The 21,912-nt window shown below is 31.2% G+C and overlaps 1 protein-coding gene across 1 annotated transcript in view; it reads right to left on the bottom strand.

Moving 5' to 3' along the window:
- Nucleotides 1-21,912, bottom strand: part of LOC120420028 (protein sax-3-like) — a 248,509-nt gene that overhangs the window by 57,102 nt on the left and 169,495 nt on the right. The window contains exons 2-3 of the mRNA XM_039582931.2: nt 20,529-20,728; nt 12,329-12,431 (exon numbers count right to left, since the gene is read on the bottom strand). Coding sequence (XP_039438865.1) covers nt 12,329-12,431; nt 20,529-20,728 — 303 coding nt within the window. The remainder of the gene's footprint in view (nt 1-12,328; nt 12,432-20,528; nt 20,729-21,912) is intronic.

Raw genomic sequence — 21,912 nt, forward strand, 5'->3', positions numbered from 1 at the left:
TTCCGGTCCGATTTACCTCGAGGGTTTTCCTCCAGCACAGCCTTTGTTTGCAATGTTGGACAGGTTTCCCCGTGCGACTGTTGTGACGACTAGGACTTTACTTGTGTTCTGGAAAGTTGCGAGTGTGTCAGTTTGCGAAACAAGGGTAGTTTAGTGGGTAATGAGAAAACTTGAGGTAGGAACGTACAATTCTTAAATGAAACTGAAATGGTGTTTCAGAAATAATAGTAAATCATGCAAAAAATAATGAATGTTATATGAAAATCTGGTAACATTTTCGTTGCTGGATGTTCGAAAAAAAAATTTATATGTCAATCTACCTTTCTGATCCTCTTTGTATATTTGTTTGAAGAAATTTTACAAGAAATGAAGTTTGATGAGATGACAAAGTTTACAATTTTCAATTTTTAGTTGTTGGATGTTGGAAATTTGGTTGAAAATGATTTCTTGAATATTTTTTATAACAGTTGTACAGTTACCAATTAACGAAGCATGCAAATTTTAAAACATTCTTTTGAAATTTCCAAAATTGTAATGCTTATAGAATGTGGCAACACTGTATGTAATTTTTTTTTTTTTGGGATATTATCCTTGCGCACCTTGAAAACATGTTTTAAAGACTTTTGTCTTTTATTGTTAGTGTCAAATATGTGTTATTTTTTTAAGTAGAACCTGGACAAAATATTAGAGATCCCAGGATTCAGCAATGACCAGTTTTCAAAAATTTCCCTTAAATTTAAATTACACATAAAAGGAAAATTCACTCATTTTCAGAGCCAATATTGTACATTATTTTGAGAAATTCATCTGTCAACTCTGACTAGCTTAAACCATTTTAAATAATTTTAAATATCATAATCTGGCATAAAATATTCACATCTTTCAAAAAACTATTTTTACCGGATTATAGAGTTTCTGTTGAAAGACAACGTTTTGTTTTGTTAATTGTGAAATTTTCGTTTTAAAACTAGTGCAATCAAGTAGTTTGCTTTTTTTCAATATTTAAAAATATTAAACAATAATTAAAAATTGTCCATTGTTGAAAAAGATTTTACTTGGTCCAAATAGAAGACATTTTTCTGGCCACTAGGATGGTTCTAGCCAAGTTAGGGTGGCTTAATGAATTAAAATTTTCGAAAACCAGTAAAAAAGTGTTTTAAATATAAAATTCCACATATCTCAACTCTTTTGGGTGTAAATGAAAGGTTAAAATGCTGTTTTGACCATCACTAGACAAAAGGGATTTTTTTGGATTCTCTAGAAAATTTCAAAATATTAAACTCAAAAACTAGAATTCATGAACATTATTCCGAAAACTAAATTTTGAAAAAAAGGTTTTATCATGGAATTCTGTGAATGATTTTCTCTTTTTTTGTAGTATGTCATGTGAAATTTTCCAATCCGATAAAAATAATTGTAAATACAGGTTCTCTGATTCAAACATAGGCAAAATAGCATTTTAGATATTCATAGACTTTTTCAAAAGTTTGGCTATATTTTTCAATATTGAAAATATTCTTTCAACAATAACAAATTTTTAACAAACCAATTATGTTTTGCTGTTTTTTTCTAAAAACTATTTTTTGGAACCACCTTAATGGCCAAACAATAAAAAAACCTAATCATTTAGACCAATTAAAATGAATTTTCATATGGAATCACTGCATGGACAACTAATCCAAAGTTCTTTTTCAAGAGGTCATATGCACCATGGATTTTCTTTGTTGATAGAAACTTTTGGAAAAGTGAGCTGGGTTACCTAGTATTGGGTTACCTAGTACAACATTTAAAAGGAGCTTAGCCCAAATCAACCCAAATTGCTTTCAAATAAAAATCCGAATGAGCGCTTCGATTTATAATCTGAACAATAATTTTATTTTTTTAATTCTCAGGTGATTTTATATTAAAATAAAATGTCTACACCCAAAGGAAAAATAAATCTCAAAATCTGCAACAGTGGATTTGCTGCAGAAACTGTCATATTTTATAACATTTTTTTGCAGCAAGCCCCTAGATCATTTTTGCCCGCGTGTAAACATGTCAGCGATCTGCAGTTCTCACCAACACATATAACGCTGGCCCGTCCCCGAGAAACACTCCAAAGAGAAGCATATGTTGGTGCTCTTTCACTCATTTTTCATCAAGCGTCCATGGCGCGGTGGTAGCGTGTCGGATCAATAACCATAAAGTTAGTGGTTCAATCCTCGTTCTGATAAGGGTTTTTTTATTTGAGAAATACAACCAAAAAGCCGTCGGTAATGTCGATAATTGTCGGTAAGGCTGGATTTTCATGGATCATGCAACGACATCGTAAGCACGAGCATCGAAATTTTACGATGCTCTTGGATGGCGTTATGACTTAGCTATGACACAAACCTAAATAACGGGCAGACCGCCATTTTTCCCGCAAGCGTTTTCAAGAAGGAACGGTAGAAAATGGGAGAGAAACGCTTGGGGAAACGTCAACACAAAGCAACACGTGCACGGAAAAACCAAAGATAAAATTTTAGACAAATGCAGGGGAACTTTTAATTTAGAACCATGCAAAATTTATTTCCGGATAGAACAAAATAATATTAATATTAATAATGTTTGGCAGCATTTAGTAGAGCACGACAAAATAGACCAAAATAAGACCGGCGAGAACGGGAAGTATCTAATTATAGAACGAAAAATCAAAGTATGCTATTTGAAGGGACTGAAAAATAATTGATAGATGGAGCCATATTGATATTGAGAAAATTGACAGCCAGAGAGTCAACTGTACAAACATGGGGTGAATTGAAATTCAGAAATTCAGAAATTCAGAAATTCAGGAATTCAGAAATTCAGAAATTCAGAAATTCAGAAATTCAGAAATTCAGAAATTCAGAAATTCAGAAATTCAGAAATTCAGAAATTCAGAAATTCAGAAATTCAGAAATTCAGAAATTCAGAAATTCAGAAATTCAGAAATTCAGAAATTCAGAAATTCAGAAATTCAGAAATTCAGAAATTCAGAAATTCAGAAATTCAGAAATTCAGAAATTCAGAAATTCAGAAATTCAGAATTTCAGAAATTCAGAAATTCAGAAATTCAGAAATTCAGAAATTCAGAAATTCAGAAATTCAGAAATTCAGAAATTCAGAAAATCAGAAAATCAGAAATTCAGAAATTCAGAAATTCAGAAATTCAGAAATTCAGAAATTCAGAAATTCAGAAAATCTGAAATTTCTGAAATTCAGAAATTCAGAAATTCAGAAATTCAGAAATTCAGAAATTCAGAAGTTCAGAAATTCAGAAATTCAGAAATTCAGAAATTCAGAAATTCAGAAATCCAGAAATTCTTAATTTCCTAATTTCTTAATTTCTTAATTTCTTAATTTCTTATTTTCTTAATTTCTTAATTTCTTAATTTCTTAATTTCTTAATTTCTTAATTTCTTAATTTCTTAATTTCTTAATTTCTTAATTTCTTAATTTCTTAATTTCTTAATTTCTTAATTTTTTTATTTTTTAATTTCTTAATTTCTTAATTTCTTAATTTCTTAATTTCTTAATTTCTTAATTTCTTAATTTCTTAATTTCTTAATTTCTTAATTTCTTAATTTCTTAATTTCTTAATTTCTTAATTTCTTAATTTCTTAATTTCTTAATTTCTTAATTTCTTAATTTCTTAATTTCTTAATTTCTTAATTTCTTAATTTCTTAATTTCTTAATTTCTTAATTTCTTAATTTCTTAATTTCTTAATTTCTTAATTTCTTAATTTCTTAATTTCTTAATTTCTTAATTTCTTAATTTCTTAATTTCTTAATTTCTTAATTTCTTAATTTCTTAATTTCTTAATTTCTTAATTTCTTAATTTCTTAATTTCTTAATTTCTTAATTTCTTAATTTCTTAATTTCTTAATTTCTTAATTTCTTAATTTCTTAATTTCTTAATTTCTTAATTTCTTAATTTCTTAATTTCTTAATTTCTTAATTTCTTAATTTCTTAATTTCTTAATTTCTTAATTTCTTAATTTCTTAATTTCTTAATTTCTTAATTTCTTAATTTCTTAATTTCTTAATTTCTTAATTTCTTAATTTCTTAATTTCTTAATTTCTTAATTTCTTAATTTCTTAATTTCTTAATTTCTTAATTTCTTAATTTCTTAATTTCTTAATTTCTTAATTTCTTAATTTCTTAATTTCTTAATTTCTTAATTTCTTAATTTCTTAATTTCTTAATTTCTTAATTTCTTAATTTCTTAATTTCTTAATTTCTTAATTTCTTAATTTCTTAATTTCTTAATTTCTTAATTTCTTAATTTCTTAATTTCTTAATTTCTTAATTTCTTAATTTCTTAATTTCTTAATTTCTTAATTTCTTAATTTCTTAATTTCTTATTGCTTAATTTCTTAATTTCTTAATTTATTAATTTCTTAATTTCTTAATTTCTTAATTTCTTAATTTCTTAATTTCCTAATTTCTTAATTTCTTAATTTCTTAATTTCTTAATTTCTTAATTTCTTAATTTCTTAATTTCTTAATTTCTTAATTTCTTAATTTCTTAATTTCTTAATTTCTTAATTTCTTAATTTCTTAATTTCTTAATTTCTTAATTTCTTAATTTCTTAATTTCTTAATTTCTTAATTTCTTAATTTCTTAATTTCTTAATTTCTTAATTTTTTAATTTCTTAATTTCTTAATTTCTTAATTTCTTAATTTCTTAATTTCTTAATTTCTTAATTTCTTAATTTCTTAATTTCTTAATTTCTTAATTTCTTAATTTCTTAATTTCTTAATTTCTTAATTTCTTAATTTCTTAATTTCTTAATTTCTTAATTTCTTAATTTCTTAATTTCTTAATTTCTTAATTTCTTAATTTCTTAATTTCTTAATTTCTTAATTTCTTAATTTCTTAATTTCTTAATTTCTTAATTTCTTAATTTCTTAATTTCTTAATTTCTTAATTTCTTAATTTCTTAATTTCTTAATTTCTTAATTTCTTAATTTCTTAATTTCTTAATTTCTTAATTTCTTAATTTCTTAATTTCTTAAATTCTTAATTTCTTAATTTCTTAATTTCTTAATTTCTTAATTTCTTAATTTCTTAATTTCTTAATTTCTTAATTTCTTAATTTCTTAATTTCTTAATTTCTTAATTTCTTAATTTCTTAATTTCTTAATTTCTTAATTTCTTAATTTCTTAATTTCTTAATTTCTTAATTTCTTAATTTCTTAATTTCTTAATTTCTTTATTTCTTAATTTCTTAATTTCTTAATTTCTTAATTTCTTAATTTCTTAATTTCTTAATTTCTTAATTTCTTAATTTCTTAATTTCTTAATTTCTTAATTTCTTAATTTCTTAATTTCTTAATTTCTTAATTTCTTAATTTCTTAATTTCTTAATTTCTTAATTTCTTAATTTCTTAATTTCTTAATTTATTAATTTCTTAATTTCTTAATTTCTTAATTTCTTAATTTCTTAATTTCTTAATTTCCTAATTTCTTAATTTCTTAATTTCTTAATTTCTTAATTTCTTAATTTCTTAATTTCTTAATTTCTTAATTTCTTAATTTCTTAATTTCTTAATTTCTTAATTTCTTAATTTCTTAATTTCTTAATTTCTTAATTTCTTAATTTCTTAATTTCTTAATTTCTTAATTTCTTAATTTCTTAATTTCTTAATTTCTTAATTTCTTTATTTCTTAATTTCTTAATTTCTTAATTTCTTAATTTCTTAATTTCTTAATTTCTTAATTTCTTAATTTCTTAATTTCTTAATTTCTTAATTTCTTAATTTCTTAATTTCTTAATTTCTTAATTTCTTAATTTCTTAATTTCTTAATTTCTTAATTTCTTAATTTCTTAATTTCTTAATTTCTTAATTTCTTAATTTCTTAATTTCTTAATTTCTTAATTTCCTCATTTCTTAATTTCTTAATTTCCTAATTTCTGAGTTTTTTAATTTCTTAATTTCTTGATTTCTTAATTTCTTAATTTATTAATTTCTTAATTTCTTAATTTCTTAATATTTTAATTTCTTAGTTTCTTAATTTCTTAATTTCTTAATTTCTTATTTTCTTAATTTCTTAATTTCTTAATTTCTTAATTCCTTAATTTCTTAATTTTTGAATATCTTAATTTCTTAATTTCTTAATTTCTTAATTTCTTAATTTCTTAATTTCCTAATTTCTTAATTTCTTAATTTCTTAATTTCTTAATTTCTTAATTTATTACATTCTTAATTTCTTAATTTCTTAATTTCTTATTTTCTGAATTTCTTTATTTCTTTATTTTTTTATTTCTTTATTTCTATATTCCTTTATTTCTTTATTTCTTTATTTCTTTATTTCTTTATTTCTTTATTTCTTTATTTCTTTATTTCTTTATTTCTTTATTTCTTTATTTCTTTATTTCTTTATTTCTTTATTTCTTTATTTCTTTATTTCTTTATTTCTTTATTTCTTTATTTCTTTATTTCTTTATTTCTTTATTTCTTTATTTCTTTATTTCTTTATTTCTTTATTTCGTTATTTCTTTATTTCTTTATTTCTTTATTTCTTTATTTCTTTATTTCTTTATTTCTTTATTTCTTTATTTCTTTATTTCTTTATTTCTTTATTTCTTTATTTCTTTATTCGTGTTTTTCCTAATTTATTATTTTCGTAGTTTCTTAATTTAATTTAAATTAGAGAATTTGTTTTCTTCTTCTTCTTCTCTCTCTCTCTCTCTCTCTCTTCCAAAAATGGGGGGGAGGGGGGGCTTCCACCCGAATGTTCCTGCCCTGGCTTCGGGCCTGTTCAAAATATGTCAGCTACCACTTCGGTTTTTAAGAATTTGACGGTTTTAGCTACAACTCCGTGTCTACGAAAATCACCCGACTCCAATAACTCCAATCACGACTACACATTCTTGCTTTCATAAATAACATCAATACCATTCCATAACTTGCTTTTCTTCTTAATTTCTCCCACCCTTCTAACCTTCTGCCAGAACTATGATGAAATTATTGAATATTTATTCCATAAAAATAAATATGGGTTTTTTTTTTATTTTTTCCATGTTTTCAACTTTCCGTGCATGGTAAACCGTACACACTTTGATCTAGCGTACTGTTTAAAAATGTTCTATGTTTATAGGAAACACTCGTATGATAGGTGGCAATCAACATTTTCCTTGAATTACATACATTTCATGCTGTGAAATAAAATCAAAATTCTTTCTTGTTATTTGAAAACGTAAAAACCCAATTTATAATAATTTGAGGTAGCCTATCGCCTCTTTTCAAAACTTTGTCGACATCAACATCAGCCGATTCCATTGTTGCCATTTTGGCATCGGAAAAATCTCATGTGTTTGCCACAAAACGCTTGAAACGCTTGCCTGCTTGAAATATTCACGGAAACATTTCACAGCGTTATTTGGTTTGTGTCCATGGTGTCGCGGCAGCAATATGGCTGACAGGACAGGCATCGAACTACGATGCACTGACATTTTAGCAAAGCATGGTAGTGACTATGCTTTCGATGTCGGTCATCATACGATGCTCGTGCATCGAAAATCAAAAGTCGGAAAATCACATTTTCGGGGCTTTCCGGCAATTAGTATTTGTTTTTATTATTCGTACTGCCATGAACAATCAATCTCAACTACTTTACCACTTAACTTGGGCGAAAAATATGAGTTTTTGATAAAATTTGGCCACGAGCATCGAAAGCCGCTTTCGATGTCGGTCATCGAAAAATCCATGAAAATCCACCCTAACGGGCAAAAATGTCATACCTCTATATCGCAAAAAATGCATGAGGACAGTTTTCATGCAGATTCTGATATACTTTCATGCCGCCATGCATCACAATCATGCGACCGCCGTTTGGGTGTAACTAAAAATTTTTTGAACTTTATACACATATGTACATTTAAGATTTTGAAACATACTTTTTCTCATAAAACGAAGTAGAACTTGCAAAATCGGTGCAAATTGAACAATCCTGAATCTCATGATGATTTCTCCAGAATACCAAGGGTTAACAACATCAACAAAAAAGCACATCACGGTGGGTCCCACGGGTGGACAACAAGGAATCCCAGAAAAAAAATAGCGAGTGAGTTTCCGTTTTTCCACTGATTTCCACGGCACTGCGCCGAAGAAAAAGCTCAGCTCGGCAGAGAGAGACACAAAAAAAGCCCGCTCACAGTAAATGCAAAATGCAAATTGTTATCCCCAATTGGAAATCTTTTGTGTTGCGCCCGGAATACTTCGACTTTTTTTCTTTTTTTTCCCGGCCTACATTTTCCACAGTTTTTCTTCCTCTTGGGTGGCGGTGAGGAGTAGGGAGGTGGGGACCACAACAGTGATGGAGCGGAAAAAGCGAAACCAACCAACCGGCAACGAGTTTTGCATTCACTGGTGCCGGGCAAAGCGGAAATGAGGAAAATGGACTGGAACGATGAGCCTTGTAAACTGGAACAAACCCCGGAGGGAAATCTCCGGCAACGGCCACGGCGGGAACCACCATCCGGAACTAGTTTTAACTTTTTGATGCTCGAGCTGATCTCGGGGATTGTGCAGTAGTTATTTGGTTAATTTTTGTGTTTTTTTTGTTGGTGGGATGAAAGCCGAAGAATACTATTCTAATTATACTGCTGAACGAGGGGAAAATTTCCAGCAATTTAAATTTCCAATTACGTGAGCAAAATTTAATCATCACTTTTAATTTAAAAATTGCCCCAGTTAAATTTTAACGACTTTTCAATAAATTTCATTACTTTGAGAGCCGACATCAATTTTCCCGGACACTCTTGTTATTTCTCAATCGCCACGCACCCTCGAACGCAACTTTCGATGTTTTACGATCCACTTAAAGCCATTAGACACGCACAGTGGAAAAACTTTCACCTGGGAGCGGGCGCGTAATTTCAACGCGTACTGAAAATGGCCAGTCATAAAAGATGGCTTTTTCATGCAGCAATTTGGGTTCTGCTTTTCTTGAGGGGGTGCAAGAATTGAAAAGGCATTTAAAAGCCGGAAAAGTATTTATAAAAGTTGGACGGAAATTTTCCGAGCAAATCATTAAAATTAAACGGCCCTTGTTGGTTGTGTCTAACGACGTCGTGGTATGAATTCTAAGATACTTATGGTGCATTTGATGAATGGTTGTGGAAAACGGGACACACTTGGTTCGGGGAAAGTCACTTTGGGAATTGGATCCTGTGCGTGTGTTTGTTTTTTTTTTTTAATACAGGGATGGCTTTTCAAAAACATTTATCAATAATAATATTAGATATAAGATCATAAAAAATATTTTTTCTGCTGTTACTATTCAAGGACATAAACATAAACATTCAGCCATCCCGGATCACCGATGGCCTGTGTCCCGAAATGCACTTCCCCCAGAACCTACAGGTTTTTACATGTTTGATGTTGGGTTTACAGGTAACTAACTCTGTGTGTGTTTTACAGTTGGGATAGGTTACTAGGGTAAGTGTACTTAATTTTTATCAGGGTCTGATCAAGTAACTACTAAAACATAGAATTTTATTTCAAAACAGACACTTGGTATTTAACAGTAACTGTCAAGGTCGATATGAACAATTCTGATTTTTTTTAAATAGAGCTTTAGTACAAATCATATTTTTTTGTAGGATTAACAAAAATATATGTGTAGTGGCAAGCTTTAAAAGACATTTTTGTATACATATCAAAATCGTGACTAATGTTTTTTTTTTTTCACAAAACAGAGATCGTACATTTTTATTTTTATTTTAATGTCATAATATCTTAAAAAATGTTTCGAATCTCATTTTTTTAATTGCCATCTTTAAATTTTTTTAATTGATTTTAGTAGACAACTTTTGAGTTGTATGGTATGACGGACGGCAAGGGGGTTTTAGTATCAAGGATTTCTGACCAGTTTAATTAAAATAACTGCAAATTTGTAAAAAAATCCTTTTAATTTCCCAGAATTACTGAGAATTACCAGAAACTACTGAAATTGTACAAAATTTATGAGAATTTCTCTTAATTACTTTAGATTGCTGCCCTGCGGCAGCACTATTATTTTTAAGGACGTTGATTGAAACATTCCGAATCGATATTCAAAGAGGTTTTTACTAAAACAAACATGGTCGACCGGTTATTTGTACCAATTAATGCATTGAAATGCAGGATTGTTAATTCATTACATCAAATTTACAATTCTTAAAAATCAATTTAAAAAGATTATATATATACATTATAATTTTATATACTTTTGTAATAATAAGTTGCCAAATTTCATCATAAAGAATAACCAGTTATTACTAGAATAATTGTGGAAAAATTGAATTACTGTGGAATCACTGAGTAATTCCGGAAATACTGAATTACTTGATTAAAATTGGATTACTTTTCTGGCAGAGTGCTGTTAACTTCTTACAGACAAAAGAAAAACAAAAATATTTTAAAGTTAAACTTTAAATTTTTATTTGAAATATTTTTATTGCTCTATAATTTTCTGTAGATTGATGTCCCAAAAAAAAATAATAGTCAGTAATTACACGAATTATCGGGAATTACAAGAATTTCTCTGAAATTACTGGGTGAATTCGGAATGACTAAATTACTTCCTGAAACTTCAAGTAATTCTGAATCAGTGATATTATTATAATACATAGTTATTAGAAAAATGTGTTTTTTGCATACTTGAAAAATATGAATATTGGAAAAGCTTTGAAAATTCTATGCAATTTGCTTTTTTGGACATAGGGTATTTGGCCCTATTTTGGACCTACCGAGCGCACTTTTTATTTGATGTATTCTCAAAGGCTGCTATAGGTAGCGTTGCTTGTATTACATGAATAATTTTTTTTTTATGCTATGCCTCGTGGCGCGGTGGTTAGCGGCTTCGACTGCCGATCCCTTAGTTGCTATGGGGCGCGGGTTCGATTCCCGCCTTATCCTCCTGTTCTTCTATCGGATGGGGAAGTAAAACGTCGGTCCGTTTGCGTAAAAGAGGTTTTGGATGACTCACCACACATAACCTTCGGACGCCTAGAAATGAGCAGAAACTTGCAACAGAGCCCACAAAAGACCCGGGGGTCGTTAAAGTGGATTGCCTTGCTTTTTTTTACTTATTTAATCACATTTTTGACGAAAATACTTTATAGTTCTCTATAAGCCCAAGAAACTACAAGGAGGAAAAAGTGGCAGATTCCTGCCAGATTTGGTGAAATGCCCAATTTCGTTGAATTAAGTTTGATAGACTCAAAATTGGTACTAGGCCCAAAATAGGGATGAATACCCTAGCTAATCTGGCATTTAATTGCTAATAATAATGCCTTGCAAAGAATAAAAATTGTCGAAAAAATAGTTTTATAAAGTTCTAACTAATTGACCCTTTATTTTCAATCGATGATATCTTTCAAACCTTTAATCAGAGTTTACAAGTGAAACAAGAAGCAAGTACAAGTGAATCTTGTGTGAAATTTTCTCAACTCCTTGAAAAAATATTCCCAAATTTTAAAAATCAAGCCGTACGAAAAATTGATCCGAATGAAATCAGATAAAAAACTCTAAACAAATTTGTTTTTAGTTTGTGTTGTTTCAAGTGTTACACTTAAAACTGATTCACGAAAAATTAAGTTTTTGGGTGATAATTTTGAATGAAAAAATATTTAAAAAAATACTGAACATTGCAAAACCAATTATTTTTTTGTATCCAACGTCAACCCTGTCCTCGGTGACGCCGTGCTTTATGAAGCGTCACGGAAGTGAAAATCAGCTTCCCCAGTGGAGTAGGTACTCTTCGGGGCTCGTCCTTCGTTTTTCTCAAAAAGTCCCCCCACTACACTTTATTTTGCGCTCATTTTCCTCCCTTTCCGGCCACTCTCTCAAACTCATTCCGAATTCTCCGGTGATCGTTTTAAGTAATTTATATCCTCTTTTCTTCGGGAAGAACTTTTGTGCTCTCGTTCAATGCCGTGTGACAAGGACTTCCTCCGCTTAGCTTTTCCTCACGGAGGAGGACGACAACGAGAAAACAATTCCACGTGGAACGTGGAAAAATCAGCTCCAGAGAAAATTGTGCACATAAAGTACCACCACCAAACATCACCTGGGTGCGCCGCCCCCTGTTGATGGGAAATGCATTTTTCACCGTGAGGGAGAGCGGGGGGACGATTTTTCCTTTCGCGAGGAAGCTCAAAATGAGCAATTGTGTTACTTTAAAGGGGGTAGGGTGGATCGATGATTTTATTTCAGAATATTTTAAGAAAAAATCAAAGTTGTATTAATTTAAATTTAAGCGAATTTTGAGAGACTTAAATTTCAAAGAACCACCCCAGCAATATTTGATCCTGAAACCGGTGGACTCACCTGCCACTTGGAGGGTGGCGTTCCGGCTGCGGGCCACTCCGTTCTCGTTCTTGGCCTCGCACCAGTACACTCCGGCGTCACTTTCCCGGCGAGAATTTACGACCTGTGAATGATACGGCGAAAGAAGAAAAAAAGTGAACAAGAGAATGAGAATAAAAATAAGAAGGGCAGATGAGTACTTATGTTGGCAGGCTGGCTGGCCGGGGAAGAAGGAAGCGACGACGACGAGAAAAGAACATAAGCCAAATGAAAGTGGAAAAGTTTTTGAGCGCTAAAGTTTTGTTCTGTGGGGGGGATGAGAGGGAGGAAGATGGTTCAGGGCGAGTGGACGTGAAATAGTACCACATTATTGATTGGAGGAAGGGAAAAAATCGAGGAATTAAAGTAATGAGGAAGAAGTGACTTTTAGTTGAAAAGTTTTGAATCATTTAACTGATTCATGATTTACAGCAATCAATAAATCTTTTCTCTGTTGTATTCAACAAAGTGGTTTAAAATTAAATTAATTAAAATTTTTGGAAGGCAAGACCTAATAAAACATTTAAAAAATATTTACAACAGTTTTGTTTCATGGCATTGGATGTGATAGTTCATCGTGGACGACACGTGTCGATTTTTAGTCAAATTGCGTTTAGGTTCCGAAATATCGAGGGTTAAAAAATGAGGGCTAGTTAGATGACTTTGAGAAAAACTCTTTTTTCGCAAGATCAAACCTTGAGAGGCTGTATTTCAGCAACCAGTACCCCGATCTTCAATGTTTATAAATAAATTCAAATCTTTTCATAACATTTTTGTATAGAATTTTCCCATCATAATGTTTATAATTGAAAAAAAAAAACCATATTTATAAAAAAATTATAACAATATTTTCGATTTTAAATTTATATGCATTTCACGGTTTCTTAGAACAAACTTAAGATAAAAAATTCGCCTGGTCTGATATTTTGTATCATGAAAAAAGGACTTTTTCCCGAGAATTTGCGGGGTCCGGCGAAACATTACGTCAAAAGCATTATTTTTTGCTCGAAGATTTTTTTCGATTATTTAGGATTTTTCTTCAGATAAGTCGGTGTATATCGACGGGTTCATGTTTATATCCACAAAATTCTTATGAATATGTCTCCAGAGATTCAACATTATACATTTGACCTCCAATATAATGTTTCCTAACCTGATTTATCAGATTTCTGCAAATTTCTAGCTTTCTTTGAAATAACTCAAAAATCCATGCTGGAAACCTCAATACCAACGAATAAATTTTTTTATGTGTATAATTTGTCATAAAAAAACAGCAACAGATTGCCGCAAACAAATTTGGGCATAAACACTGATAATTTTTTTTTTTAATCCTCTGCTGTATAACATTAAACACATTTTTGCATCAATCACACTGTAAAGAACAGTTATCTGAACAGGCATGAGGCATATTCATAAGTAATTTGATGAATATGAACATGAACCCATCGATTTACATCGACTTTTCTGAAGAAAAATCCTACAAAATCAAAAAAAAATTCTGAAAAAAAAGTTATACTAAACTCACGACGAAATATTTCATCGGGCTTCGCCAAATGTCAATTTGGGAAACGTAGAGACTTGCTCATCCCAGTTAATGATGGTTCAATCAAAAATCAAAAGATGCAGATAAAGGTGAAGTTATTTTCTACGAAATTTCTGATATTTACATAAATCTATTTATGTTTATGTTATGAAATTTACGCATTAGAACAAAGCTTTAGAAAAAATCAAAATACTAACTATTTTTTAGTCTTTATTATTTTTTGCAATGTGTTTTACGTTTGAAAATTCGACATTAAAAAAATATAAAAGATTAAACATTATTTAAATTTAATTTATAAGTTAAATATTTATTTTTTATTTTTTATTTCGAAGAAACTTTTGCTATGCATTCGATATATCAAAAGAAAGTAATAAGCATACATTTGAAATTTTGAAATTATTTTCAAATTATGTACAAAATTCTGTATCATGAGAAGGGATTTACTAGTGTCTTCGGCAAAGTTGCAGGTTATGATTTGAACTTTTTAAAAAAAATAGGTACACAGAGAAAATTTGGAATTCCCAAAATTGTTTTGAATTTTGATGGTTGAATGATTTCTTTGTTTTTTTTTTAAATGGTTACATATAAACATATTTCAATATTTTTTTTTTTGTTTTTGTATTTAACTCGTTTATTTTAACCAAAATGTTGCTCAAAATTTTCTGAAAAAATGTCAAAATCTGTCGAATTCTTTATTTTGGGTGACACAAATCTGGCATTTACAGATTTATCTGGCAACCTGGCAACCCTGGCTGTGTCTCAAAAACTATTTGCCCTTTGAAAAACAGAAAAAAAAATTTAGGCTTTTCAAACATATTTTATCAGGGTTGCCTTCCTTTCAAGAAGTATTATTAAGATACAAAAAAGAGAAAAGAATTAGTTATAATTAGAAAACGGTCCGGAATTTAATTTTTACGTAAAAAAATTATATTATTCCATCGAATTATTATATTTTTAAAGGTTACATTTGAAACTTGTTGTCACTGCGTAAAAGTTGAGAATTTATCCGGTTTGTTATAGTGTATCCACTCGAGTCATGACTTAAAGTTAGAATAATGTTGAACTTTTTTAAACATTAGTAAAAAATGTATAATTTTACAGCTGGGACATATTCTGTATCCAAAAAAAGTATGATTAAAAATGAGAAAAATCTCTCTGGCTGTCGATCTTCCCCGAGCAGACGGCAATAACTTGGGAATAACATTTTTTGATATTTGAAAATACTTGGCCAATAACATTTTATGTTATTTATAACAAGATTAACAATTCCTGTCTTGAGCTGGAATTGCTCAATATTCAATTTCCCTTCAATATCGACACAGAGAGGGTCTACTGTGTAGAGAATAGGACGACAAATAGGAAAATAATTTAATATCAATATGATCAGCAAAATTGATGTTGATAAGAAAAAGGGTTCGTTTGCAGACTTTTTAATTCATTCGGGTATTTTTGGCATCACTGCAATTATTTGCGAGAGAAAATTTTGACGTTTGAGGAGAGTGAGCGGATGTGATAGCGTTTGACGTTTGCCGTTGGAGTGAGAGCGCGCCTCTCGCATGATTCATTCTGTTGGATAAATTTGTAGATGACGGATGTGTGATTGTTTCAAGTTGTTTGGAAGAGTTGAAAAAGTAAACACTTTTGATTACATTTTACGTTTACTACATACTGTAACCCAAAAAGTGTGTTAATTTACATCAATTGGTGTAAGAGATTCTCCACAAAAGCTAAGGCTCATTTTTCTATCTAAAATCAGATTGCGGATCGACTTATGCAACAAAGTGGTGTGGTAGCCCGCATAATCAAAAACCATCGGGGGAATAGTCCAAACTATATTACTACTAAAAGAGATGTAGTTACCACATACTTAACCATTATCATATAGTTACGGCACTATACAAAACCATAACGAAACTGATCGTCAAATGATGACGTTTTTATTGAAGTAAATCTAATGATTCTAACTATTTTTGAACTATTTGGGGTACAATAACCTTACACTAAACAGTTCGGATTGTTTAGACAACGTGACGTGCGAAAAAATGTACAAGTCCAAATAGTTCAAACAATTTATCAACTTTATTGAGAACAATATAGCAAAATTCCACAGATTTTAGATTTTTATAGTCATAAAGTAGTTATATAGTTCATGACTATGCGGGAGGTTTCGTTTTTTCAACAAAAATAAACTGATTTTAACTGTCAAAGCGGTTGATATTTTGCATCACTCATTGCTGTCACCATAGCCGTCAACCCATCCCCCCAACCCCTCAGTTGCGTTCAAATATTTGTTGATATTAAAATTGAAATAATTTCATGAAAGATTAAACGCCCCTTCTCGACAGCCCGTTCGCAACGCAGCTCGTGAGCACATCTGTTTGAGTTTGTGATATTTTTATATCCCAAGACCAAACACTCTCCACGACGAGGACCAAAATTACCGCTCCCCCCTGCAAAAGAATCACAACGCCAGGGGTAGTTTGGCCCAATTTCCATTCCGCATTTTCTGGCCAAAAGGGTTTCCCCTCCCCCCAGCTGTGTTTTTTGCGTGAAACCGTTGACGCGTTGATAGTAAAATGTGGATGGATGCTGCTGCAGCAGTGGTGGAGAGTTGGGGATGGTGGGATGAGTTTGGGACTGTTTTTCTGCGGTGACGCTGATGGAAAATGATTAAAAATTTTATGAAAAATAAATATTTGACGAGGAATTACCCCCTGACTGAGCTGTGGCAACATTTTGCTTGAAGTGTCACACAGCTTTGTTGGCGCAACTTTACCAATTAATATTTTGCCCCCCCCTCAAAAAGTCACACTGTTTTGCGTAAATCCAGCCAGCCTGTCAGGGTCGTTCCCGAAACCGCCTAATCCAGGCAATTAAAAGTTAAGCGCAGCTTTAATTCCATCCTCGCGCCCACAAAATTTCCCTCATTTGCCGAGCCTCGGATCGATTTCGAATTTTACATCCCTATAAAGCCAACCACCACACCACTCAGCTCAGCAGTGCGTGTGCAGTTTGTTTTTATTCGCCATTCTGCTAGGGCTTTTCTTAAGGGGGCGCTTTTTTGTGGAGAATCTTCGCTTTTTTCGAGGGGAGACCACCTTATTGGCTGGATTTATTTTTTTATTATACAGTTTTTTGGCTTCTTCATGGGGACCGGGGGGTCGTATTCCACTTGAGACGAAGCTTAGTAACCTGTTGGGATGATTGTTTGCGAGAAGAAAAATGGATGCAGTTTTTGACCAAGAGGGGGGAACGAACGAACGACCGGAACGAAGTACCTTCTTCAGCTGGCGCGCGAGATTTTTAATTTCGGAATATTTATGGACTGAATAAATTCGACTGTTGAGCGCGGTTGGATTTGCAAGGATAATAACGTAGGAAAAAAATTGAGAAGAGAGGTGTTTTAGGAGTTATTTAGACTTTTTATTCGTTTATGAATGATTTGGTATAATCTGATTTTTATCATTATTTTATAAGAAAAAATAAATAAATAAAAGGTGATACGAACTTGTGAATCCGTAAAATTTCAACGTTTCATATGTACATATATTTGACTTATTATTATTTTTGATTTTTGAAGCGTTTTAAGGGGTCTACAACAAACTTTTACAAATTTCCCAAAAATAATAAACTCTAAGTTCGACGCAAGTGAAGTAATAATTTCGATAAGCTGATTTATCGCCGTTTTGGGAATTCTAGTTTTAGTCATGAAAAGTCAATCAGTACAAAAGATTATATTTCTGTGCTTCTATATTTTTCAGAAAATCTTTACTGGAGGAACAAAATCGATTAGAAAATCACATATAGTTATTGCTTACAGATGAATGAAATTTTGTTTTGGAATTTTGACCAGACGTATGACCAACAAACATAATTTTTAATCATTTTTTTTTACGAACACAAATTTGCTTGTGCAATTTCAAGAAAATATTTCATTCTATAACACATAATGAATAAATTTATCATCAACAAATGTTTTCAAAAAGAGATCAAAGTTGTAACTTTAGTGGCTAAATATTTGGAACGGATTTCCAGATCTTCACAGTTTTTGAATCTCTTGATCATTTTTTAATCATTTTTAACAAAATTACTGAGTTTCAACATTATAGGTAACATTGTAATACATTACCTATTTCTCGAGGCAGAGTTTATGACTCAAACAGTGTTCCCAGATCTTTCATTTTTTTGATTGTTTGAAAAAAAGTCTTTAAAACACTTATCCAACGACAAGTTGCAGTCCAGAGCCAGACATCATTTTTATCGAAATTACTGATATCCGATTTCAAAAATTAGTTTAAAACTATAGTTAGGTAGTGATTTACTGAGATATGGTTGCCAGATCTTCAAATTAATTTGACTCGTTGAAGAGGTTTTTTAAATTCCTATCCAACGAAGGCTGACAGTGTAGATCAGGACATATTTTAAGCCTTTCCTCAGTAAAAAAAAACTCAAAAATCTTTGGGCCAAGTAACACTAATAACGGTATTGATAAACTCTTTTATGCAACGCAGATAACCTTGTAGTGCCTAATTTTATTTTCGAAATTTTCTATTTTTCCCGTCTTCAGGAGGTCATTTTAAGCAACTTTTGTTTTACGAAGACTTTTCTTCTCTTGTTTAATGTTTTTCTTGTTCTATTTTTAGTTTTTTTTTTCATTTTTATTTACCTTTTTAGGTCTGTATTGGTTTTTGGTGGTGTTTGGCTTATTCTGTCACCTCCTATCATTACATTTTTCCTATCTAATTTATTTTCGTGTTTTTACAGTCACTTTTTCAATTTGTTGCTTGTTTTCACATTATCTGGCATAGAATCGCATGATTATAAGTTTAGTTAAAAAAATGCGCAGAGGCATGTCCTGTTTTTGCTTAAAAGAATAAGAAATGCTAATGAAAAACACAGCCAACGCTGACCTTTAAAAAATGTAATTTTAAAAATCATTGGCAAAGTCACATAAAACAAGCGAAATCTAAAATTTTAAGAGTTCTTCTTTATTCTTTTAGATCGAAGTCCGTCTAGAGGCAGGTTTGGATTGCATAGGGTTAATATTTAGAAGATATGTACCATTCAAAACATTGGCATAATATGTTAACAAATCTTCAAAAAAATTAAATCGATTTTTCAAAATGATGGTAAATATTTAGGTACAAAAATATTTAAAAATAAGTTACTATTGAAGGAATTTTCTGATAAATTCGGTTTCTTTGTCAGTTGTAGGTTTTGATGAGACTATTTAAAAAAAGAGACACGGACACGAAAAATATTTTACAAAAAAAAATCCAAAATTGTAAGATTTAAATATTTATATTTTAATATGTTTCAGGATACAAAAGCGCCATTTTTCAGCCATTAAGAAGTATTAACAGAAATTTTGCCACCGAGTTATGATTTGATTATATTTTTTGGAAATAATTGACATTTTTGTCCAACGATTTTTTGACTCAGTTTTTATTTAAATTCACATTTGAAATCAAAAGTACTTCACAGATTTGGGCGCAGATTTTCTGATACAGCCACTTAAAGTTTAATTTTAACTACAAAATTTCGTCTTTCAATTGTTTGAAACAGTGTCCATGATTGTCCATCCCTGAAAATATTTTTTTCAAGAAGTTCAGAAAATTTCCAAAAAGATTGCCTAAGGGACATTGAAGATTAATAAAAGAAAAAAGGAATGTGATTTTTTTAAGTCTCATCCAAACATTTCCAACATTTCTTAAGCCAATATTTCAGCAACTAATGGTACAATTTTTAATTTGTGAAATTTTACGTACCGTCAGTGGGGGTGACATTGGGTCTGGTAGGTGAGATTAAGTCAAAGGATTTTACCATTTCTCAGGTACTTCTTAATGAATCTACATTCTGTTCAAAGAGTTGTGTAGGGGCTAACTCAGCTGAAAAAGAATCATTCCTGGAACAAATCCTGTCAATTTGGCTGCTGTCTAAAGTTGAAGTACGTTTTTGGCCAAAAATCACCACTCGAAAAATCAATTTTTTAATATTTTTGTTGGGATTGCTCAAAAAGGATCCAAATGTTTGAAAATCTCTACACTCTAAGGGGTGAAATTGGGTCAATTTTCAAAAGATTGCCATTTAAGGTTGGGTACATCCAATTCAACCATGTGTTGGGAAATTTTTAGTAAACTATCTAAGATCGATTCAACGTTAAATTTTGTTGGATGTAATTTAAATTGCGAGACGTGTATCGTTTTTTGACCCATAGTCACCCCCACTAGAGATTCTTATCGAAAAAAAATATTTTGAAAATTTTGGAATCAAGACTAACTTTGCAAATGGATTACCCTTTTAAAATGTTATTCAAGATTTTAAAAAATTTCGAAACTCTTATTGGTGGAGAATTGCTCCAAGAAACGATAGCGAATATACAAAATAGAGTTAAAGCATCTTGTAGTGTTTGTTGAGTTCTACAGTTTTTTTAAGGTCTTATAAGCTTTTGTGTTTTATATGTTTGTAGTACCTATTAAAAAAATTCTAAAGTTTAACAAAACGTCATCATTAACTCATTTTCGACCAAAATTGTCGTTTTTACAAGATAGCACAAAGCAGACGATATTCTCATTTTTTATAGTTTATATAGAAAATAGAAATATTTTAAATGAAAAAAAAACCCGAAAAAATACTCACTTTTAGAAAGAACAACCCGCCCGCCGGCAAAAACATCCGATGCGAACCGGGCAGAATCTTCAGCGGGGCACCGTCCTTGTACCACTGGATGGTGGGCGGCGGAATGCCGTCCACCTTGCAGTTCAGCGTGGCCGGCTCGTGCCTCGGAACGGTCGTATCGATCGGGTGCTCGATTATTCGCGGGACTTTCTGAAGCAGAGCTGAAAATTGGAAAAGGAAAACATTTGAATTAGTTTAAAAATAAAAATGAGTTTTTTGCAGATGAAAAATCACACAATTTCCTTCCATGTGGACGTGAGGGAATTTTCCTCCTCACGATGATTGACTGCGACAAATTGAATTTTAAACAAATGGCCGCTCGCGTGCCCCTAATTGCAGTTTTGCCCCACTGAATGCAGCTCGGAAACACGCTTGATTAGCTCTGCAGCCGGGGAAACCGCAACATAAAAATTAAAACAATCCACTTGGCTGTCACAACATGACGTTCGATGGTAATTAAGACTGGGAAAAGGGGTTTTCCCTTTCCCGCTGGGAGAAGGGTAGTTCGCAGTTAGTTATGTTTAATTACGATTACACAAGTGAACCCGGAGAAAAATCACTCCTGCCTGAGCAGAATGGTAATTACCGGTTATTAAGCGAGGAATATAATTTTTATTTCAATTTGCATGACGTTAATTGCCCTCGGTCTGGGACGTTCCTTTGACGTTCGCTTTTAAAATCGACAGGCAGGAAAAACCACAAAGTCCGGTTCGCATAATTAGAAATTTTCCCGGAAAAAGCAAGCAGAAAAAAATACTCTTGGATCGATAAATTTCCTCCCCACCAAAAATCGACAGCAATAAATTACACATTTTCTTTATCGTCTATTTGCATGGGACCTACTTTTTGTGCACTTGCAACAACTCTCAGGCATCACCCTGATCGAAGAAGGGGCTATTGGGGTCAAAAAGGCTGCTTGATGCAAATTTTATTGAGTTGTCTTTTATTTGTTATGACATTCATTTGGTTTCACAATTACAATTTAATTACTAACAATTATTAATTTGAGGATTCAAAACACCCTCGAATTCCCTACAAAATATGGCAAAAAAGTCCCCTCCAACATGGAGTCAAAGTGGCAAGTTGGGAAAAACCACTCTTGCGGAAACCGTTCGACCACCACCACCACCCAGACAGGGTGTTAAATTTATGAAGGTGTGCTTTTTGCCATTTTTGCTGGGCCCCAATCGGGGTGTTGCAGGGAAGGAGTTTTCCAGAATGAAATTTACTGCTCTCAGGTTTTGCGCCCTGGAAGTGAACCGGCCCGGATAGTGCGCATAGATCAGCGAAAGTGCTGAAGAAATTATCGATGGACGAACATTAATTGCTTCTTGTGGAGGGGACG

This window comes from Culex pipiens, chromosome 2 (assembly GCF_016801865.2).
Source record: "Culex pipiens pallens isolate TS chromosome 2, TS_CPP_V2, whole genome shotgun sequence".
In the NCBI taxonomy this organism is placed as follows: Eukaryota; Metazoa; Arthropoda; class Insecta; order Diptera; family Culicidae; genus Culex; species Culex pipiens.